This window comes from Eschrichtius robustus, chromosome 13 (genome assembly GCF_028021215.1).
Source record: "Eschrichtius robustus isolate mEscRob2 chromosome 13, mEscRob2.pri, whole genome shotgun sequence".
NCBI lineage: Eukaryota > Metazoa > Chordata > Mammalia > Artiodactyla > Eschrichtiidae > Eschrichtius > Eschrichtius robustus.
This window is the reverse complement of record NC_090836.1, coordinates 39,052,333-39,075,613: the sequence shown is the minus strand read 5'-3', so window position 1 is coordinate 39,075,613 and position 23,281 is coordinate 39,052,333. Positions and strand designations below refer to the sequence as shown.

Genomic DNA, 23,281 nt, shown 5'->3' with positions numbered 1-23,281 from the left:
CCCCTCCCTCTTGCGTCTCCCTCCCACCCTCCCTATCCCACCTCTCTAGGTGGTCACAAAGCACTGAGCTGATCTCCCTGTGCTATACAGCTGCTTCCCACTAGCTACCTATTTTACATTTTGTAGTGTATATATGTCCATGCCACTCTCTCACTTCGTCCCAGCTTACCCTTCCCCCTCCCCATGTCCTCAAGTCCATTCTCTAGTAGGTCTGCTTGCCCCTAGGTTGAGAAGAAGGAAATTCTTAAAGAAGTGTCATTCTAGGGTACTTTCTAGGGGTCCTGAAAATATTATCAGTTAGCAAAATGCTTCTTCGGATAAACTAGGATGCTTAGATGGGCACATTGGAGCTTTGACTGTTAACTAGGTTACGGTTATCTTATGGAATTCAGGATCAGACAAAATATCAAAACATCATCCAAGGCGGATCATCCATTGGAGGTTAAAAAAAAAATCTCGCTGACATTCTGCTTCATTCCATGATCCCCGTCGCCTCACCGAGATTATCTTAGTGAGGCCCCTATACCTTTACAGGCCTTACTTTTGAAGTTTCATTTACCTCTTAAAAGGGTTCCTGGACCCATTTCCAAGGGGTGTGTGTGTGTGTGTGTGTGTAGGCTTCCCCACACCATCAATTGTTAATTCAATTCTGACACTATCCACCGGTAGATAGAATGAGATTCTACGGGTCAAGGGCTCCATGCCACAAGCCCGCCCTTCACTTCAGACACCAATCACAAGCCCAGGTTATTGCCTGTGCTCCTGACCGACTGGCCATAAATCAGAGGTTTCCATGACCCCCTCCTTGGGTTCCATTAATTTGCCAGAACAGCTCACAGAACTCAGGAAAACCCGTTTGCTCACTAGGTTACCAGTTTATTCCAAAAGATATCAGAGGATACAAATCAACAGCCAGATGTAGAGATACATAGGGCGAGGTCCTCAACATAGGCGCTTCTGTCCTTGTGGAGCTTGGTGCCCAGTACGTGGTGTTCTGGGTCCCTAGTATGGATATGCTTTGAATCTCCTCCTTTTTTTGCTTTTTATGGAGGCTTCATTACATAGGCATGATTGATGAACTCATTGGCCATTAGTGATTGATTCAAGCTCTGGCCTGTCTCCTCTCCCCGGAAATCACGTGGTGGGACTGAAAATTCCAACCCTCTAATCACATGTTTGGCTCCACTGGCAACCAGCCCCCATCCTTAGGTGCTTTCCCAAAGTCACCTCATTAATATACCAAAAGACATTTGTCACTCTCAACACTTAGGAAATTCTAAGGGTTTGGGGAGCTGTGAACCAGAAATAGGAACGGAGACCAAATATGTATTCTTTATAATAAATCACAGTACCACACCTCTGTTGCCACCTGCTTTTTGGTTTGTGATGCTGTGTGTCTGAAACTCTTTACCCCCTTATATATTATTGGTGACCACTCAGAAATTTAAGTCACAGTCATCTATGTGGGAGAAAATGTGAACTCGGCAAGTCTTTCATTTCTGTGAGGAAATACAGTTTCAGGTGGATTAACCTAAATCCCCTGAGTATGAGTTTTTAATTCCCTAACTCCCTGACATGGAGTGATTTCATTGAAGAGACTGATTTAATCTCTTGCAGTTGATGGATAAACTGTTTGCTAAATTTCAAAACACAGATTTGTCCTTTGCTGCTTGACCTCCAGGTTGGGTGGTTGATCCTGCATGATGCCATTGATTGAGGATTTGCATTTTTATTAAACTGGGATTGCTAAATCAGAGGTGCTTTTGTGTCTGTCTGTTCAGTCTGTACCAAGCTATATGTGTGCCCTGTGGTCTGACGCATTAAAATAACCTATTCGCTTTCCTTTTAAACGCACTGCTTCATAAAAGGGCATCTCTACTGCCTACAGATCACATGGTATTCCTATGAACGTGAGCATAAAGATTATGGGACATGACTCATTTTATAGTTAAAAATGCAGGAAGATTTATGAAAGACAGAAAATGTACAGCCTCTATAACTTGATGTACCAAGATTGCCTTAATGCTTTGAATAGCAAAATGTAAAAGTTATGTTATCAGCAAATCATTTGTGGGTAATAGCTTATGTGTAATCAGTGGTGATATTCATATGTTTAATTATTCTTCCTTGTCTTGTATTTTAGGGGTGTGACCCTTATATTTTTGCTGCTATCCATTTGTAAATACACTCAGAAAAGGAGGATTTGGACGACAGGTACTTTCTAAACATGATGCATTTCAAAAGTGGACTCGAATTAACTGAATTGCAAAACATGACAGTGCCCGAAGATGATAACATTAGCAATGATTCCAATGATTTCACCGAGGTAGAAAATGGTCAGATAAATAGGTGAGTATTTTTCCACGAACAGTTTCTCTCCAATGAAAGAAATGTCTCTAAAATATCATTCTGGTTTTCAGTTATTCTCTTGAATTATTCATTACTAAAGTTATGCTCCATTTGAAGATGTAATTTGAATTTCATATGTGACATCTGTTGGGCATCGTCTGCAATAGCAGATGAAGCAAATAGGAAAGTAATTTATTCATCCTTTCAAATCTTTCAATTGAGTCTAATAAAAATGTATAAATACATTGGACCCCAACCAGCCTTAACTTTTCAAAAGCTCTGTGTTTATGAATCAGACCAACTGTTGGAATTTCACCGCGTGCCATATCTGAATGTGTACTACAGTCATCTGGCCTTGCCCACATGTTAATCAAGGAATGGTCAAAGTCGCATTTGCCAACGTTCCCATGTTAAAACGACAAATACGTCACTACAAGCATCTTTTGTAACATGGATTTTAAGTAATAATAACACAGAGCCAAATGGCTCTATGAGAAATAGTAGATGAAAGAGTACATGAAATGGAGAAATAGTACATGAAACGGAGAAATAGTACATGAAAGAGAAAGAAAAGAAGAGATACAGTGAGTGAGGGAAGGTAGGGGGCGGGTAAGAAGAATGCTGGCCTGGCAGCTCTCACCCTTAGCATTCTCTGACCTTCTGATTTTATTTTTTTATTATTTTTAAAAATGTATTTTATTGAAATATAGTTGACTTACATTGTCATGTTATTTTCTGGTGTACAGCAAAGTGATTCAGTTATACATATATATATATTCTTTTTCATATTCTTTTCCATTATGGTTTATCACAGGATATATATATATATATATATATTTTTTTTTTTTTAATAAATTTATTTATTTTATTTATTTTCATTTTTGGCTGCGTTGGGTCTTCGTTGCTGCGCGCGGGCTTTCTCTAGTTGCGGCGAGCGGGGGCTACTCTTTGTTGCGGTGCACGGGCTTCTCATTGCGGTGGCTTCTCTTGCTGCCGAGCACGGGCTCTAGGTGTGCGGGATTCAGTAGCTGTGGCACGCGGGCTTCAGTAGTTGTGGCTCGCGGGCTCTAGAGTGCAGGCTCAGTAGTTGTGGCGCACGGGCTTAGTTGCTGCGCGGCATGTGGGATCTTCCCGGACCAGGGCTGGAACCCGTGTCCCCTGCATTGGCAGGCGGACTCCCAACCACTGCACCACCAGGGAAGCCCTATCACAGGATATTGAATATAGTTCCCTGTGCTATACAGTAGGACCTTGTTGTTTATCCATTCTATATATAATAGTTTGCATCTGCTAACCCCAAACTCCCAATCCATCCCTCCCACACCCCCTTCCCACTGGCAACCACAAGTCTGTTCTCTGTGTCTGTGAGTCTGTTTCTGTTTTGTAGATAAGTTCATTTGTGGCATATTTTAGATTGCACGTATAAGTGATATCATATAGAATTTATCTTTCTCTTTCTGACTTACTTCACTTAGTGTGATAATCTCTCTAGGTCCATCCATGTTGCTGCAAATTCTGACCTTCTGATTTTACAGCCAGCTTATATGGATCCCTTAGCAGGAAGCTCTCCAACTTGGGAGTTAGTGGTGAGGTTTGTTTGAAGCCCGAGGCCTCCTAAAAGGCTGGGAGGAGAGAGTGGACTCTACGGGGACTACTTACTGGAACACCAACCTACACTTGCAGGAGTGGGGGCCAAAAGGAAATTGGGAGGAAGATGAAAACATTATGTCAGCTAACCAGGCATCTTCACCGAAATCATTTCTGATAATCTGCTCTGCATTCTGATACAATGTGTAATTGACTGGGCTGCCATCATTTACAGACACTCAGAAGTTCCAGCCCCGCCCCTCCTCCTTGTTCTCTTCCTTACACATTCTCAGAGGTTAAGTCTCCAGCCCAAATACTTCCTCATTGCCATCCAAGTATCATTCACCATGTGATATTTCTTATTGTTGAACTCAAGTTTGCTTCTTTCACCTTTTCTGTGTAATTATTAAGAATAACTACCCTTTCTTGAGTGCCAGGTGTGATTACATATATTACCACTTATCCTTATAACATCATTCAATGTATTCTTTTGCAAATAAGGAAAATTTAAAAATTCAGTGTACCCTAAGAGAATGGAGGCTCAAAGAAATAAAATAACTTGCTCAAGGGCACACACAGGTCTGTCTGAAATCCCTGTCTTTCCTCTGTGTCCTGCTGCCTCTGATTAAAATGCTCGGGCGTGAATGAAAAAGATAGTCTCTACTATCAATTAAACTCTGCTAAACTCTACCGGTGCTGTTTTCTGCTCTGGGCCCCTGGGGTGTTCTGTAGTCACTGCTGACCTCCAGTTAACGGTGGTGGATGGGATTCCAGCTATTTCACAAGTAGCACATTTTAGGTTTATAACAAAGCTTCATTCCCAAAGCAGTGTAAACCTTGAGGACCTTAAAATGAGAGTCTTTTATAATATTCAGCTTAGGATCTGAACTTCATATTTAAAAGTTTTACTAAGAAAAAGTATTGTTTGGGAGGTGATAACCTCTTGGGGTAGGAGGAGGCACCCCTTCTCGCCCCTTGGGGTGCCTGCCAGGGGAGCTCACTTCCCCAGAGACCATGACTAAGACGTGGGCTGTACAGCCTCTTGTTTTTTGGAATTTGGTTCCACTGTCGCAAGTGTGATGTGATGCATTTATTGCTTTATTTTATCTCCTCTCTTTCATTGACATGGTTTATGAATTTTGCTTCATTTCTGGCTCTAGAACAATGAAAATTAAAAACAACGTATTACAGCATGAAGCCAAAAAGGTAAATAAAAATTAAAAAAGACACCCCCCCCCTCCCCCCGCCCCGTGATTTCTGCAAAGCTACACCTAATATTTCTGACTCTTCTGTTAGCTTTTTCACATTGGTGGGAGGAAGGTAGGCCCAATTATATGAATCTAGGAGAACCATCTCCCAAAACAGTGAACTTCTAGGTAACAGTGCCTTTTTTTAGGAAGCTAGAGAAAATGTTGAAAACAAATGTTGACTTCTCATTAGCTGGCGTGTAACTGATAGCTTTGCCTGGAAACTCCCTTCTAGGATACCTTAAGAATCATTTTATTAAGTTTAGTTAAAAATAGAGTAGAGCCATTTGGGCATTAGGACACCTGCTCTTATTCCAGTTCAGTTGTTTTATTTCATGCCCTAATTCGTGGGTTATAGTCATAGAAACCTATACCTGGAACAGCAAAGCCTTTTTTTTTTTTTTTTTTAACATCTTTATTGGAGTATAATTGCTTTACAAAGCAAAGGCTTTTGAAATGTCCACTGGACCAGTACTGCTGACATTTTAATGTGCATGTGAAACACCTGGAAACCTTCTTAATGTACAGATTCTGATTCAGTAGCTCTGGTACTGGGCCTGAGATTCTAGTTTCTTACAAGCTTCCAGGTGATGCCCTTACAGCTGGTCCATGGACCACACTTTGAGTAATGAGCTCTAGACATTCCTCTAGATGTGAGCTTCTTGAGAGAAGGACCCATCTTAATCATTTTTATATCTCTTGTACCTTGTAATGATATGATAATAGTGCCTGGAACAGGGCAGACATTACAAAGTATTTGTTAAATGAAAGAGAGAGACAGAGACAGAGAGAGCAGTTAAGTGCGTGGTTTGGATTTCAACTTAAATTGAATCCTGGCTCCATCCATAGGTCTTGTGTGATCTTGTACTTTAAGCCTTAGTTCCATCCCTGTAACACAGGGATAAAAATAATACCTGACCTCCTGGGATTGTTGGGGAATATTAAATGCAATGCTGTTTGTAGGTTAAGGACTCAGGCTGTACCATCAGCCCGCTTAGGTTCATATCATGGCTCAGCGGTTTAGGTATAATGTAACTTTGGTCAAGTTACTTAATTCCTCCAAAATGGAGCTAAAAATAGTACTGACCACATGCAATTATTGTGAAAAGAGATGAGAAAACTCATGTAAAGCACTTGACATGGTGTCTGGCAAGAGTAAGTCTTTTAGTACGAGGAAAGTCTCTAACAGTAAAAGTGCAACCCTCTTTCTTTGGCAAGCGCTTCTTTCTTCTCCACCCAAGGACTAATAATACTGTTTTAGGTTTGGGATGATTGTTGGTTGTTGTTATCTTAAAGTCGTTGAAATAGTAATAGATTATCCTAGCTGTAGCCAGGCAAATATTCACATATTTTAATATTTATCTACTGTTGCTCTAATCTCCATGAATAGATATTGTTGTTATGACCCAGGAAGCTTCTAACAAAATTTGAGAGTCTTTCATTAAGGTATTTCTTAATGAGGAACTCTTGTCACTACACCTTACATCAGCCTTTTTTTCCCTTGGTCCCTGTATGTCTTCCGGAGTTCATGAACTACAGTTGTATCATTGGGAGGACCCTTGAAAAGTTACCCCTTCTCTTCTTCTAACGTCTTCTCTATACCTTAGGGAAGAAGATACCATAACTTCTTCCCATATTCAGTTTTCATGTCAGAAAGTTCTTCCCTGGCTTTAATGGCTCCTGCTACAACGAAGATCTGTTTTCTCCTATTTTGGGTAGAGTTTATCCACCAGATAAGGCTTTTCTCACCTCTCAGTCTTCTCTTTAAATGCCTGCTATTTCTTTAATTCTTTCATGCTTTCCAGTCTCTCGGTTACATGCTTCTTTCCTCCTTTTCTCTTTTCCTTTTTTATAGACTGTTAGACTTTCAGGGAAAGAGCTAGGAAAGGTCATTTAAGTTCAACCACTCATCTCTTTTGTGTTATAAATCCTCCAGTGAAACACTATAATCTAGTAAGAACCTGATTGGTAGAGATTAAAATAGGAAGATTATCTTCCCATTGTACAACCCATCCTTAACTGAATTGTTGTTGTTGTTGATTTATTTTTGGCTTTAAATAACTGCTGTATATTGCTTGTCTCCCTTCACACTACCTCAGTATAATGCCTACATCCTTTTTAAGGCTTTATCTGTTGAAGGGGTCAGCATGACAGCCACTGTAGATTTTTGTTTTGTTTTGTTCACAGAACAATTGGCTACTTAAGAGTTGATCAGATTCTGCTTTATGGGTACAGAACGACCCACTGAAAAATGCTTTTTTAATAATACTTTTATCATTCCCAAGACCTCATGTCAAAGGCACCTTCTCCAATAGCTCATTTTTAAGTCAATAAAGAGGTCTTTGCCAGAGGTCAGTGCTTTTTAACATGAAATTGCATTTTTAAAATGGTGAGATAACAGAAACTTGTGATAAGCTGCTTGACCTAGTTATTATAAATGGACTTTTCCATTACAAAAAGAAAAGGTTGGTTTTATTTTGCTTTTTAAAAAAAAGTTTGCAGAAATACAAAGCGAGCGAGATTTCCCTGCAGCCTAAGCTACTCCCTGGTTCCTCAATGGAAGAGGCACATTTGGTTTATGGAGGGTTCCTCTGAGTTGCTAACACATGGGCAGGTACATAGAAGGAGGAGCTAAGGCAGTGAGAACATGACACCTCCACTCTGGGTGCAAGATGAGCTTAGTGCCACAGTCGGTGCTACAGAAAAATCGTAAATAGGTCAGAGTCAGAAAACTATGTTCAAACCAGAACATCAGCAGACTCATGGAGGATGAGGGTTGTGAACGGGCAGGAAGGCATTGGCAGAGAGGAGGACGGAGGGTCTCTTGAGGGGAGAGTGGATTCCTAGCGGTACTTGTTTTTCAGTCTCTATTCTCAGAATGCCCTGGTCTTATCTTGATCCTCCCTGCCTCTTGGGAAGACCATTTGGAAAAGCAGGGGGAGCTAAGATTGAACAGTGAGGCAAAATCAAATTCAGCAGTACCTGGAATTTGCAGGGCGAGCAGTTTGGACTCGAAACTTTTTCAGTGGGAGCACCAGTGAAGATTTTTGGGAAAACTTGTCAAGTCTTGCTGTAGAAAGTAGACAGAAAGAGGCAGAATCGGGAAGCACTCAAAGCACAATGTGTTTTTTTGTTTGTTTGTTTTTTTAACATCTTTATTGGGGTATAATTGCTTTACAATGGTGTGTTAGTTTCTGCTTTATAACAAAGTGAATCAGTTATACATATACATATGTTCCCATATCTCTTCCCTCTTGCGTCTCCCTCCCTCCCACCCTCCCTATCCCACCTCTCTAGGTGGTCACAAAACACAGAGCTGATCTCCCTGTGCTATGCGGTTGCTTCCCACTGGCTATCTATTTTACGTTTGGTAGTGTCTATATGTCCATGCCACTCTCTCACTTTGTCACATCTTACCCTTCCCCCTCCCCATATCCTCAAGTCCATTCTCTAGTAGGTCTGTGTCTTTATTCCCGTCTTGCCACTAGGTTCTTCATGACCTTTTTTTTTTTTTCCTTAGATTCCATATATATGTGTTAGCATACTGTATTTGTTTTTCTCTTTCTGACTTACTTCACTCTGTATGACAGACTCTAACTCCATCCACCTCACTACAAATAACCCCATTTCGTTTCTTTTTATGGCTGAGTAATATTCCATTGTATATATGTGCCACATCTTCTTTATCCATTCATCCGATGATAAACAAGACCAAAAGACAACCCTCAGAATGGGAGAAAATATTTGCAAATGAAGCAACTGACAAAGGATTAATCTCCAAAATTTACAAGCAGCTCATTCAGCTCAATAACAAAAAAACAAACTACCCAAAGCACAATGTGTTTTAATGTGCTTTTTCATGGTTACTCATCACAACAGCTCTGCAAGTCACTTGCATTATTCTCATCCTGCAGAAGCACTGCAGCAGAGAGCTGGCAAGCATGCAGGGGCCTCTTCTTCCTCCCCTTCCGTTGCAGTGTTTGACCCTGTTGAATGCCCCTGCATCCAGGTGCCTTGATCCGGTTCTTCTCTATCAGTCTTCTGCCACAAGTCTGGGGAGCATTGGCAGGCCAGGAACTTAGATCTGCCATAATAGGAGGTTTACTGGTGTTTGGTTTAGTTTATTTGAAAATGTTCGGGCTTTCCCCTTAGTTTAAAAATAATGGAGATTCTCTTTGAAAAGCAAGTCTCTCTGCAAGAAAGGCAAACAGGGGACCTTCTGGATAATGATTTGGTAGACTTGAGTTGATTGTTAACATTAGCCTGATTACGTACAGTCTTTCGTTTAACAGCCACACTAAGTATGAGTCTATTTCAGTTTGGAAAGTCCAGCACCCCCATTTCCGTGGGCCGCCTGGGTGAAAAGGAAGGCTGCTCTCCCGGTCCCTCTCCAGCCAGATCTGTAAACCTCAGTTCTTTGGAAAGATTTAAAATGTTAAGGGCAAAAGAAGAGCCAAGGCTAGAGAACTGCCAGATGGGTCTCCAAAGACACAGCTTTCATTGTGTCATTCTCTTGCGAAGACCCTGCAATGCTGTTTCTCAGGCCTCGGCCTTTTCGTTTCCTCTGGCTAATCCCACCCAATCATGGTTTTTCCTTCTCTGGCTTCCTTATCTCATCTCCATTTTGCATGGCCTGATGTTCCTATTCCGGTGTTAGCTGGTCTGGTCTCTCCTCAGCTGGAATGTCAGCTCCTGGGTTTCAGGAGACCAAGGTTTTCTTCACTTCCTTTTCATCTCTGACAGTCACTGGACAGGTCCTAGGCAAAGGCAGATGCTGAAGGAAATAAACCGCAGGCTGTGCTGCTCGTACCATGTGGTGGCCTCAGGGGAAGTTCATAGTGTCTATGTTGCCTGCCTTTGGTTTCTCCTGGCGAAATAATGCAAACCTGAAGAATATGGATTAAAGATGAAAACGGTAGACAAGTAAAACCAACATTAATGATATATATCTTTCATTAAAACATGGTGTATGGTGAAATATAGCCTCATTAAAAAAAGCATATGAAAATATAATGTGGAGTTTAAAGATATATGCCTCTTTAAGATAGTCCAATTCAAGTGGCTTTATATTTATTAGTGGAAAACACACTGATTTTTTTCTTTTTTTAAGGAACTCCTTTATTTATTTATTTATGTATTTTTGGCTGTGTTGGGTCTTCGTTTCTGTGCAAGGGCTTTCTCTAGTTGCGGCAAGCGGGGGCCACTCTTCATCGCGGTGCGCGGGCCTCTCACTGTCGCGGCCTCTCTTGTTGCGGAGCACAGGCTCCAGACGCGCAGGCTCACGGGCCTAGTTGCTCCGCGGCATGTGGGATCTTCCCAGACCAGGGCTCGAACCCTTGTCCCCTGCATCGGCAGGCAGATTCTCAACCACTGCGCCACCAGGGAAGCCCCACACTGATTATTTCTTACTTAGACCAGATAATAAAATTTCCAGAAGGAGAGCCAAAAAGCACCCCTAACATGTCTTAACTAATACATGTAGCAGTTTGCTTATGAATAGACTTTTCTTTGACAATAGCACTTAAAGTTCTGATATTAATCCCGAATATATTTGCTGGTTCTTAGAGCATTCTGAATTCCTCCTGTATATTTGTACATACTTTACTCCACTCACCCTGTCTGAATCTTTCCCATGTGTTGCTCTTACTCTGTGTCTGGAGCTGTACTGATGTTTTACGTGTGCTCTCATTTAATTCTCCCAGTAACACTCTGAGATAATGTAATAGTGTCATTCCCGTTTCACAGATCAGGAAACTGGGGTAGCATACTCAGGCCCTCAGAGCAAGTGAGAATTTGAACTCACGTTCTGAATCCCATGCTTGCTTTAAGCCCTACTAGCTCTGCCCCTAACCATGGCCCATATGCCCTGCTTCCTCCACCATAACTTCCTGTGGGCTACCGCTGCATCACTTATTACACACCCCCATATCTCCCACATTGCCTGGTCTAGTGACTTGCATATAAGCAGGTGCTAAAAGAATGTGTGATGGGAAAAGAGTTGTTTTCCTTTTTGCCGGGGGGAGGGAATTCCTATGTAATAACTTTGTGCTCCAGGAATGTGAGCTCAGAAGGAATCCTGCCTCCAATATTCTTTTCAATGCCAGCTTTCTAGTATTCTTGACATTATCTCATTTTCCATTAGAGAACAATCTATGTAAAAGTTAACTTGCATTGCATGTAGTGTTTTAATTTATTAGTATTAAAATGATTCAAAATCTATAGCTCTTTTTGACTTACGGTTGTCTTTCATTTCCTCTCAAGATGAGCACCTGCCATCTACATTGTTTTGTGCTAAGTAGATTGAGGGATATGAAAAGGAATGAGGCAAAGTGTCTGCCCTTGGAGCACGTTTAGTTTATTTGGTAAAACAAGAATGTGGACAACTAAAACTGGCAAAAAAAAACACCCAAAACAAAACAAAAACGAGGTAGGGAGAGTGGTTGAATACAACTATAAACTCCTAAGTAGGGCTTCCCTGGTGGCGCAGTGGTTGAGAGTATGCCTGCCGATGCAGGGGACACAGGTTCGAGCCCTGGTCTGGGAAGATCCCACATGCCGCGGAGCAACTAGGCCCGTGAGCCACAACTACTGAGCCTGCGCGTCTGGAGCCTGTGCTCCGCAACAAGAGAGGCCGCGATAGTGAGAGGCCCGCGCACCGCGATGAAGAGTGGCCCCCGCTTGCCGCAACTAGAGAAAGCCCTTGCACAGAAACGAAGACCCAACACAGCCAAAAATACATAAATAAATAATTAAAAAAAAAAAAAAACTCCTAAGTAACTGGTTGATAACTTTTCATGCGTGATGTTTTGGTAAGTTAATAAATCATTTAGTCATGATGTTAAGTTTCAAGCCATTATCATGAAATTTAATCATGATACGTCTCTTTACAGCAAGTTTATTTCTGATCGTGAAAGTAGAAGGAGTCTCACGAACAGCCATTTGGAAAAAAAGAAATGTGATGACTATGTAAGTGCCATTATAATAAAGTTTGCTTATTTTTTTAAATGACATAAATTGTGACAGATGTTTAATTCATCCAGCATAGTACCAAAAACATAGCTATTTATTCACCAGGTTATTCCTCGGAGCCTATGTATTTTCTCCTGAAACCCATTTAAACAAAAATAACTAGACCACTAAGAAAGGATTCCTTGAATTTCATTTCCCTGTTGGTTCCTGTTAGTGCTTTCTTTAAAGGCTTTGACGTGATGATCTGTCTTGAGGACTCTTTTGCTTAGTGTCACTGTCTCTGTTCAGATTCCAGGAACAACCTCCTTGGGCATGTCTGTTTTTAACCTAAGCAACGCCATTATGGGCAGTGGGATTTTGGGACTCGCCTTCGCCCTGGCAAATACCGGAATCCTACTTTTTCTGTGAGTGTTGACCCTGCCGTACTTTTCATTTAAAAACTGTATTTTCTGTATGTTTCTGTTCATACACAGAAGACTTTGGAAATATTTTGAAATAGTTCTTATTTCTTTTTATGTTTTACTAACTTGGCTAAGTTACAGTGCATCCTTTTATATTGTTTGTTTGAATGATTTTCCAAGAAGCACCTCATGTTTATAAGAAAGTGAAAGGAGAAAATCTTTTTATTAATCAAAAATACCAAAATAAGCTCTTGCAGAAAGGATAAACGATTTGAAAATAGCACTTTTTGTATTTTTGGACTCTTGACTTGTCACTTTAAATCTCAGCTATCAATAAATGGTGAAAATATTGAGGTGTTTAATCCATCCAGTCACCACTTGGGTATTGGATTGCTGTGGAACACGTACTATATCCAAAGGTAACTGCAGATTTGTTTGTAAGAAATATTCAAGAAGCATAGAAGTTTTCAGTGTTTTAAAGATGAGAAATTATTCTGTACTTTCCCCCTGAGATGCAGTGAAAAGAAAATGGGCAATTTTCTTTTGAAATAAGTTCATCTCAAACTGTTGAATGAGACTTTCTGCAGATGTACAGAGGGCTTCATTTCAGTTGGAATGAGATGAAGACAGATCATACAATTTATACCAGGAAAATTCCCACCCAGCCTGATTTCTCTCTCAGACCTCAAAGGAGTACCAGTGGTGCTTTTCCTGATGAGACTAGGAGGAAATTCTCTTCTCCTGGGATCTTGCCTTTTCACCCCTGACGACACTCACACTCTTCATTGGGCTTGCCCAGTAGACCTCGTTGCCAGATCCATCATTTCCTTGGAAGCAGTGACCAAAATGTCTACTAATCCTGCAAATTGTGTTTATTCCTTTAGAAAGACTTAGAAGACTGTGATAGAATTGCATTGCTACCCATTCCACTACTCAGGCATCAGAAATGCCCATCCAGGCTGCACCATATTGGTCCACAGCACTAGGGATTAATATTCATACTTTTGTGTGTCAAGCCACTAGAGGTATCCTTCCTAGAACCAAAACAACTCTGTGCAGGACAGTGAATCTAATACATTACCTTCCCCTTGTCAACCTAACCGGTAAACCCAACTGTAGCCTCCTTGCTTTATTTCCCCAGCTGGATCTTTCTAGGTGGTCTTTCTATTTACGTATATCATGAGCCAAGTGGCAGGTTTTAGGGTAAAATGACAGGAGCTGGATAAAATATTTCTGTGGTGATACTCTTTTGTATGTGTGAAATTCTGACCCTGTGACGATACCATAGATGGAGTTTGAGTAGCTACCCTTGTGATTTTCAGTGCATTGACATGAAACGCCTGACTGCTAGTCTCAACTCCTCTTCTGAATGGTTGTATAGTCCAGCAAGTTACTTAGCAACTCTGAGCTTCAGTTCCCTACCCTCTGAAACAAGGAAATTGCACTAGAAAAATCTCAGAACCCTGTTAACCTCCAAAACCCTATGGTTCTGTGACAATTTTCAGTCATTCCAAAGCTGGAAATATGTTTGGTTCGGACATGTGTTTTACACTGATTTCTTTCTTTTTAGTCATTGTAATATATCAAGTAGTTATATGTTAACGTAGGATAAAGAGTCATTTCTTTGATGATGGTAACGAGAACAACTCTTGTGGCTCTCACTATGCCAGAAACTGCTCAGAGTGTTTTGTGCTGAATCCTGACAAGTCTATGAGGCAGGTACTGCTGTCAGTTCTCAGTTCCCGTTTAAGGGAACTGAGACAAGGAGAGTAAACTTTTATTCTGGAATCTCTTCTTTGTCACCATCCTATGAATCCCCTCCACCTCTCTTCTCTGCTAGATCCCTTGTTCCCTGTATTTCATTTCTTCCTCTTTCTGGATTTACTTCCTTGCTTTTGCTGTTGAGAAAGCGTAAATAGAAATAAACATTTTGAGGCCTTCATGGCTGAAAAATATTTTTATTTTGCCTTCACCATTGATTGGTAATTTGGCTGGATATAGAACACTGTGTTGGCAATCATTTTCCTTCAGAATTTTGAAGGCATTGCTTCACTGCTTTCTAGTTGTTTCTGTTGTGAAGTCCCAAATGCTTCTGATTCCTCATCTTTTATATGTAGCCAGGGCTTTTGTTTTTATTTTGTCTTTTCTGGACACTTGCCAAATCTCTTTGTTCCCGATGTTTCACAATGCTGTGTCTTGCTGTGTGTCTTTTTTCATCCATTGTGTCAGGCAGCTGGTACATCTTTTCTTTTAGAAATTCATGGTCTTCAGTTCTGGGACATTTTCTTGCATTGTTGTGTTGATGAATTCCTTCCTTCTCTTTCTCTTTTCTCTCTTTCTGGAACTGTTACCAAGATTCTGGACCTTCTGGACTAGCCCTCTAACTTTTTTTTCTTTTCTTTATTTTCATTTCTAAAGTTTTTCACTGTACTCTCTGGAATATGCCATCAATTTTTTTCCAACTCTTTACTGAATGTTTTATTTCTCATTATTTTTTTATTTACAGGGGCTTTTAAACTTTCTTTGAATGTTCCCTTTTTATATTATTTTGTTTCTGTTTTACAATTTCATTGTTTTCTCTGAGGATTCTAATGATGGTTTTTCTCTGTTATGGAAAATTTCAAACATCAAGTAGAGAGTCTAAAAGATCCCTGCATTCCCTTCATCTCATGACCATGCTTGTTTAGTCAGCCCCTCACCCAGTTTGTCTTGAAGCAAATCCCAGCCATCATATCGTTTCATCCATAAATATTTCAGTGTATTTCTCTAATATATAAGGACTGTAAAAACATAACCATAATATGCCATACCCAAAAAATTAACCACAGTTCCTTATATCATCAAATACCCAAACAATATTTAAATTGCTCTGCTTACCTTATTTTTAAAAAGCAATTGGGTTGTTTAAATCAGTACTCAAATAAGGTCCATATACTACAATTGGTTGTTATGTGGTTTAAGTCTCTTTCACTCTGTAGGTTCCCCCATTTTCTTCTGTTCTTTTCTGCGCAATTTATTTGTTGAAGAAACTGGACCATTTGTCCTATAGTGTTTCCCATAATCTGAGTTCTGCTGATTGTATCCCTGTGATGCAAGTTGATTTTTCTGTTTGTTTTGGACTCTTTCATTTTAGAATCTTTCCTTAGATGTCAGGTTGTCCTTCTCTGTCTGCTGTATTCAAGAATTGCAGGGGGTAGACTGGAACAAGGCTAATTGGAGCCTGGTACACATGAGTGGGGTTTGTTGGAAATAGATTCACTAGAGGTGCTGTCAGTAGCCCTTTCCTTGGGGAACCAGCCGTGTCAGTTTCTTCTTGGCTGTTCAGATCACCCAGAGAAGATCTTCCAGTCACCTGCCTGTAGGGTCTGGGCACTGCTGCCATCTTTCTGGGGACCAAGTTGGGGGAAAGGGCTTGGGTGAATATCTCTGTGCATGTGTCCACCCAATCCTAGTTTTCATTACAGAACCCCTCCCTCACAAGTTGTGCTGAGTCCCTCACTCGGAGACTTACATTTTATACTTTGCAGAGAATGTATTTTCTGTATATTTATGTATCTTTTGCCACGATGGGAGAGGAGCAGTCACCCTGCTTTACAGAGTAGGTGCCTGGTCTGGGGAATCTAGCTATTTCTTGAAAGAAGTTCAACAGATCCTCTTTATTTTAGCTCATCCTATCCATTGTTCCCTACTTCCAGTAATGCCACCAGGGCCTTTTGGGAATCCTGTGGTGTAAATTGGATTGGTCTTGGCTTTCTCCACTGCCAATTTAAGATTCAGCTCTGTCCACTTTCCAGCTTCTGAACTTTTGTTACTGTTGTCTCTTCTCTCCTGTTCTTACTATCCTAGCAGTTTTATGCCTTAAGCAATCCCTTTACTGGATTATTGGGGTGAGGGGAGCAGGAGTCAATTCTTGTATTCAACCGACCATCCCTGGAATTTGGTTGATTTTCAGTTATACTGGTTCAGGGATAAGTGATCTCTTATCTCATGACCCTTCAGTTTCTGATTGAGACAAAGAATTGGATAAAGGTGACTTTTATAGTTGCAGGAAGATTTCCTCTGGATAAAACTCTCATAGGTTGTTTGGTTCTTTGCAAGACGCATGAATAGCAAGCACAACACACCAAACCTTCAGGTTAAAGCTCATGAAGGTAGTTGTATAGAGACCCAAACTTACAAGTTTTTCACAGAATGCAGAACTCTCCTACCTCAGAACAAGGACTCACTCTGTGTTATAAAACCAGCTGCTCCCACAACTGCTCAAGCCAAGAAGCAGTTGGCAGCATGAAGAGAATTCATCTGGTACAGGGCCCCGTTCCAGACTCACATTGGCCAACGCAGAGAAAGAGCCCAAGGCTCTCCAGGCTTCTTTAGAAAAGCAGCTGGGAAGGCTCCTCTGTGTCTCACTGAGGCTGGGTGCTGGGCTGTTGATTGGAGTCATCTGGAAACTTGCTGGGGTGATTTCTTTTTGCTGGATGAGTTTGGGGCTCATTTTTTGGACCAGACTATAATGGCTGTCATTCCTGTTTAACACACATCTGATTCAGTTCGATTCAGTGAATTCAGCCCTATGATAAGAATGCTGTGAGGTTTTGTGTTATCCTAAACCCTGAGGATAATTTTATAATTGCATCTGAGGAACCGGAAGTATGCTAGTGGTGAATCTCAGTGTACAATTGTCCTGAAGGTATATGTTCTCTGTTGGAAGTAAGATGGGGCTGTTCCCTGAGGCAGCAGTTTGGGGATGTGCTGAGGCACAGGTAAGGGTAAAATGCACCTATTGAATTGAGTTTTCCTGAGTGGGATCCAAGGGAAAGGCAAAGGGTGCTGAAGAAATCTCTTTTCCACTGCATCCTCCTCTTCTATTGCTACTCTTTTTTCCAGATTCCCCGTAACTCCATCATAGCAAAAGTAGGAATTAAAAGTAAACATTAGCACAGAAGAATGATGGCTTTTGTTTTGTTTGTTATTTCACATTACCATCTCCCCACATAGGAAAGTTACATTTTCTAAAGATTTCTATTAAACGCATACATTTTATAGAGAATTAATCTCTGAAGGGCATGTGATCTCCTCACTGTGCTAGGTAAATGAGAGGTTTATTACACTGTATGGAATCTGATAAAGTAATAAATGCTTTATATTTTCCCATAACTTCTTAGCATGTATCATTATTATTTATTATTATTTTAATCATGTAACCTTTAAGTTTAAAACCGTGAAAAATGAGAATGTAATTCATGACATTGCTGGGAGCTCAAAGAGATGTCATAGTTTATCATAAACACTGAGTTTGTAAACAATCTGTTTGAAATGATAATTGTGAAACAACGTTACAGTTTGAATGAAACAATAGTTTAAATTTTATTTTGGTTGATTATAATTCCTGCCTTTTTTTGGTGTTTTCCATTTTCTTTCTCACTGGGGTAGTGGTTGTGAGAATAAAAAAGATAATGTATCTAAAAGCACACTTTGAAAAGTGGCACGCAAGAAGACATTTACTAGTTAGTACAACCCTGTAGGGCTGCTATAAAAAACTAATGAGTGAGCATGTGTATGTGTGTGTGTGTGTGTGTGTGTGTGTGAGAGAGAGAGAGAGAGAGAGAGGGACAGAGAGAGAGAGAGAGAGAGACGGAGATGGAGAGAGTACCAGCAGTGCCTGGTACATAGTAACACTATGTACTAAGTGTTTGTTAAAGTATTAATTAGGTAGTTACCAAATAATAGTTAACATTTATTGAACGGTAACTATATATATCATGTTATCTCATCTAATCCCCACCAACAACATTATGAAGTAAATATTAGCCCCATTTTACAGATGAAGTAACTGAGGCTTAATAACAACTTAGAAAATAAGGGAGCCAGGGTTCCATGTTCCATCCAGGATTTCTTGAGTCTAGAACCTAAGTGATCTAAAACACTATACTGCCTTTTAGTGATGCCTTCAGAAGCCAAACTTACATTATTAATGTACTTCTTGAGACAAATTTTATTCTTATCAGTGGATACTTGCAAGTTAGTCCTTTAGCTCTTTAAAATCACCTTGTAAAATCAGTCAGTGTTCCTGAGCTATTTTACTACCGTTCCACCAAGAACCGTCACCTTTATTGTAATGAAAATAGTTCAGCAATACCAAGGGTACGAAATTGTGTATCAGGGGTGGTCAAGTTCCTGGTCGCAGCAAGTAAAATACATGCCTCAAGTATACTGTAAAACCAGTAAACTTTCTGAACTGCTTCATATTTGTCATATCTGTGCCTGACTTTGCCTCATGTGCTATTTAAGATTTCCCGCTGCCCTTGAACTTAATTCCTTCCAGGGCTTTAACTAAACTTTTTGTAATTAAGAATTAAAAACCAAGAAATAGCAAAGTCAAATAACACCAAGTTCGTTATTAGGGAATTGGTTAAATAACCATAGTAGTTCCATAAAATGGAATATTAGACTACTATTTAAAGGAGTAAAATAGACTTATATGTACTGGTATTGAAAAATTAAAAACAAACAATATTGGGTGGAAGTGAGGATGGGGGTAGATTGCGTATATGTGCACATATTACACAGACTGTTTGGGAGGGTAAACAAGAAAACTGTTGACAGTGGCTACTTCTGGATGGTGACACAGGGTCTGGGGGTGGAGTGGGAGTAGAAAGTTTATACTCTTTAAAGTGTCTTTTTACCGTGTGCTTTAGGGGAAGAAACTAGTTGAGAAAACTGTTTTTTAGAGAACTTAAAACCACTGTGATTAGATTTTTCCTCTTTCTCTTTCCTGCAGAAAACTTGAGAAAAAAATATTTTCGGTGTCGCTATTTAGACCACAAGAGCTAGAATGAGCAATCAGTACAGTGCCGCCTGCTCCAAACTGCATTTTCACCACACCTCCCTGCAGACTGCCTCTGCATCAGCTACACCAGCCTCCCTCTCTTCTGTAGGGGCCGCCGGCACCGTGCCCATCACCTCGGCCTTTCTGCCACCCCCCCTCCCGTGCTGTCCCCGTGCTTCTGAATCCTGACGGTCCCGTAAGACCCAGGTCAGATGCCATCTCCAAAAGTGTTTCTCTGATCCTCCCAGGTGGAAGGAAAGATCTCCCTTCCTTCTCTTTTTGGTGTAGCCTTTATCTTTCTAATAGCAAGTATTACTTCCATTATTTAGGTGTATATATTTTGTTTCCTGTTGAACACTGAGCCCTACAAGGGCAGGATTAATGTCTTCCTTGTCTCTCTCCCCACGACAGGATCTAGAACAGTGCTTGCCTATAGCTGATTCTCAATAAAGTTTCCCTGAAATGAAAGAATATGTAAAAATTAGCATAGTCGTCTTACAAGGCTTTAGGGCAAACAATGGCTCTCATAATTTTGCACACTTATCAGAGGGAAAACATCAACTATGAGGTTTAGTTCACCCTCAGATTTAAAGTAGGCTCTGGAGATGTAATGAAAATTATAGAAGTTTAGGAAGGGACTCACCACCCATTGGTTACTTTCCTGGGAATGCCTCCTTCATTTGAAAATTCAAAATAGTTAGAGAATGTTAAGGAATACTGTAAGAGGTTAGCACTGCATTGCTAAAAGGGCGTTTGTTGCTAAATTGCTGTTTGCAAAAAGGACAGTAATTGTCATTGTCAGTTTACAGCAATTACCTTCACTTTGTGGTGGATTGTTTGTTCCAATTGTAGGTGAATTCTTCTCTCTCTCTCAATATTTACCTTTGTGGACCATTATCACTTATCATTATCCTACCACCAAAAAGATGCAACATTGTGTTGTCCATAATCACAGTGTTTACAAACAAATCAGTAAATAGCCATGCCGGTAAAGATAAATCTATAAAATGAAGACTCTATAAACAAAGATCAGACTACCAGGTGCCTTCTCTCTTTAAATTCTGTGTTTTACAATTCAGCCTGCATAAGGGGTAGGCAGATATGGAATTAGAACAACAGAACCATCAACACATTGCCCTAAGTCCTGTTCAGATATTATAGTTATTTGATCGTTACTATCGTGTCACAAAAATGGGCTTCTTGTTCTTTCAAGAGGTTTGCAGTCTCAGATAACTGCCTCAGCATAGCTCTCTGGAGTTTCTAAATCATTTTCAGCAAATTCTACCAAATTGGAGTGAGATTGCAGTGTACCTTTGCAAATACTCTGCATGTTCTTGAACTGTCATTGCTCTGTTACTTTCCATATATTCCCAAAAGTTTGAATCACACCCACCAGGGTGATAATTTTGCTTTTAGCAGTAACAAAGATGGTTTGTGTGATATCTATCAAGTCATTCGTGGTAAATGTTAAGTTGTCTTCTCTGTGGGCTCCTAAGCAGGCAATTCTTTGCCTCCTAAGGAAAGACCAAATTGGATTTTGTGATACCAAAACAGGGCGATGAAGAGGAAGTCAATAGGAAACGCTGCCCTTCTGATGATCCGAGGAGGTCCCTGGGTAGAGGCGCACTCGTCTTACGTCTTAACGTCGGTCACTTACTTGTTTTCAAAATTCTCTGAGTTATAGTCTCCGTTCCTTAGAAATGCTTTGAAGAGAAAATTGTTGTCCTTCAGCTGGCAGCAAAAATCATTGGCATCAGAGCCTCTTGTTTGGGAATAATAATACTGGAAGGGGAGCAATGGCACATTCAGGCTTGCCAGCATTAGAAATACATGTAGAAAGGACAGCGGCAGTGCCATTGAACTCTATTGAAATTCACTGGATGGAGAACTTTTCAGAAATGGGCAAATAGGAAAGGGGGAAGGGGTGTTGTGCTAAAAAATGAGTGCCTGTTTTGTAAACAGAGTTGGCAAGTGTAGGCGATGGGTCCCACCCACTGTTTTTAAAAGTTGAGCAGTTATGCTTAGTTGATGAGTCATCTGATATGTGTCTGATAAGGGGGTTCCAAGAAATCCATTCTCTTGGCCCCAGAGACGTAGGAGTGTGGTGTGTGTGTGTGTGTGTGTGTGTGTGTACGCATGTGCAAGAGCGTGTCCACTGAGCTCACTCAGTCCTGCCTGTGCTGTGTTGCATCGGGTGCCCCGGTACTACCCAAGGACAGCAGCGTGGCCCCCATTTTGGAGCCCCGTGTTTTTCTTAGTCTGCAAGAGGCAACTTAACTAAATTGTCTAAGGTTTTAACAGTACTGTTCACGGCCGTGATGTGTAGAATGCCTTTAACATTTACTCTTCTGGGTTACGGTAGGACAGATGTGTATCTGCACAGTAGATCCAAATAGTCCAGAAATTTGGATTTTCAAGAGTAGCTCGAACTTTTCTTACTCATAGAGTGGTAGTTGGTTTAGTAGATTAGAAAACTGCCCTGATGTGGGCCAATTAGTTTTTTTTTGGTTGTTGTTTTTTTTTTTTTTTTTTTTTTAAATTATTTAATTATTTATTTATTTTTGGCTGTGTTGGGTCTTCGTTTCTGTGCGAGGGCTTTCTCTAGTTGTGGCGAGCGGGGGCCACTCTTCATCGCGGTGCGCGGGCCTCTCACTGTCGCGGCCTCTCTTGTTGCGGAGCACAGGCTCCAGATGCGCAGGCTCAGTAGTTGTGGCGCATGTGCTTAGCTGCTCCACGGCATGTGGGATCTTCCCAGACCAGGGCTCGAACCCGTGTCCCCTGCATTGGCAGGCGGATTCTCAACCACTGCGCCACCAGGGAAGCCCGGCCAGTTAGTTTTGCTTTGTTCTATGGCCACACGCTTCACCTTTCATCAGGGACATGGTATTAATGATCTGCATCTGTATCAGGGTCGGCAGACTATAGCCCAAAAACCAAAGCCACCTGCAGCCTCTGTTTGTATGGCTTTTACTTTTTTAAAGGGTTAAAAAAAAGAAGGTAGTTATAAAGTATACATTGTTTCATGGAATCTTTATAACAACCCTATTTATCATCCCCATTTTACAGATAAAGAAGCTATGATTCACAGAGGCTGAGTAACTTGCCCAGGTTGACACCAGTTGGGGGTGGGATGGGGGAAGGGAGGGCAACAAAGGTGCATTCCTCTTAACTCTCCCATCTCTCCTTAAATGTGCATTGTTACCATGGAAACAGAGTTGGAAAGTGTGAATGGAGCCCGTAATCCATCATTCCTACTGGAATGGAAGTCCAAAATGCCCACCAAGTACAGCATGTTCCTTTACCTAATGGTTATATGGAATTCTTGTCACTCGGGAGTCACATCTTTAGAGTGTGATAAAGGGGGCATCGTTCTGAAAGGTAAGGATCTAGGTTTGAGGAGAAGGGAAACCAGTGATCCTTGTAGAATGGAAGAAGAGGAAGGAAGCCATGTCTAGAGTTATAAATGGAGTGCCCACAAAACCCACAGCCTTCTACCAAGGGCTGTAGGCAAAAACAGGAAGTGGTGGTGGCATCTGGCTTTCTTTCCTGCTGGTACAACTTCCTCATTTAAACTCAGCCCTCCTCCTAACTTTCTTAACTTCTCAAAGCATCAACTAAACGGATAAATGCGATTTCTCTCCGCAAATCTCTTTTAAACACTTCTTTCTCTTTAGGATTATATTAGATACTATTTGGTTTGGTCACCAGCGATGTGTATTCCTTTCCTCAGACAAAACAAAATATCTAATCAATAGTGAGGCTAGTTCAAGAGAAACTTTGCAGCACAGAAGTTCGATTTGCCTACAAGGAAAGAAATGGAATTGTATACAAATAATTGATCCTCACCTGTTCCCTGCCCAGCCTTTAAAAACCATCCCTTTCATTCTCTAGTTCAATTTGTA

General features: G+C 40.8%; 1 protein-coding gene across 2 annotated transcripts in view; it reads left to right on the top strand.

The window, feature by feature from the left end:
- The window catches only part of SLC38A1 (solute carrier family 38 member 1), a 63,952-nt gene that overhangs the window by 14,739 nt on the left and 25,932 nt on the right, over positions 1-23,281 (top strand). For both annotated transcript variants that reach the window (XM_068560471.1, XM_068560472.1), the window contains exons 3-5: positions 2,144-2,349; positions 12,074-12,149; positions 12,441-12,556. In XM_068560471.1, coding sequence (XP_068416572.1) covers positions 2,228-2,349; positions 12,074-12,149; positions 12,441-12,556 — 314 coding nt within the window. In that variant the 5' untranslated portion in view covers positions 2,144-2,227. The remainder of the gene's footprint in view (positions 1-2,143; positions 2,350-12,073; positions 12,150-12,440; positions 12,557-23,281) is intronic.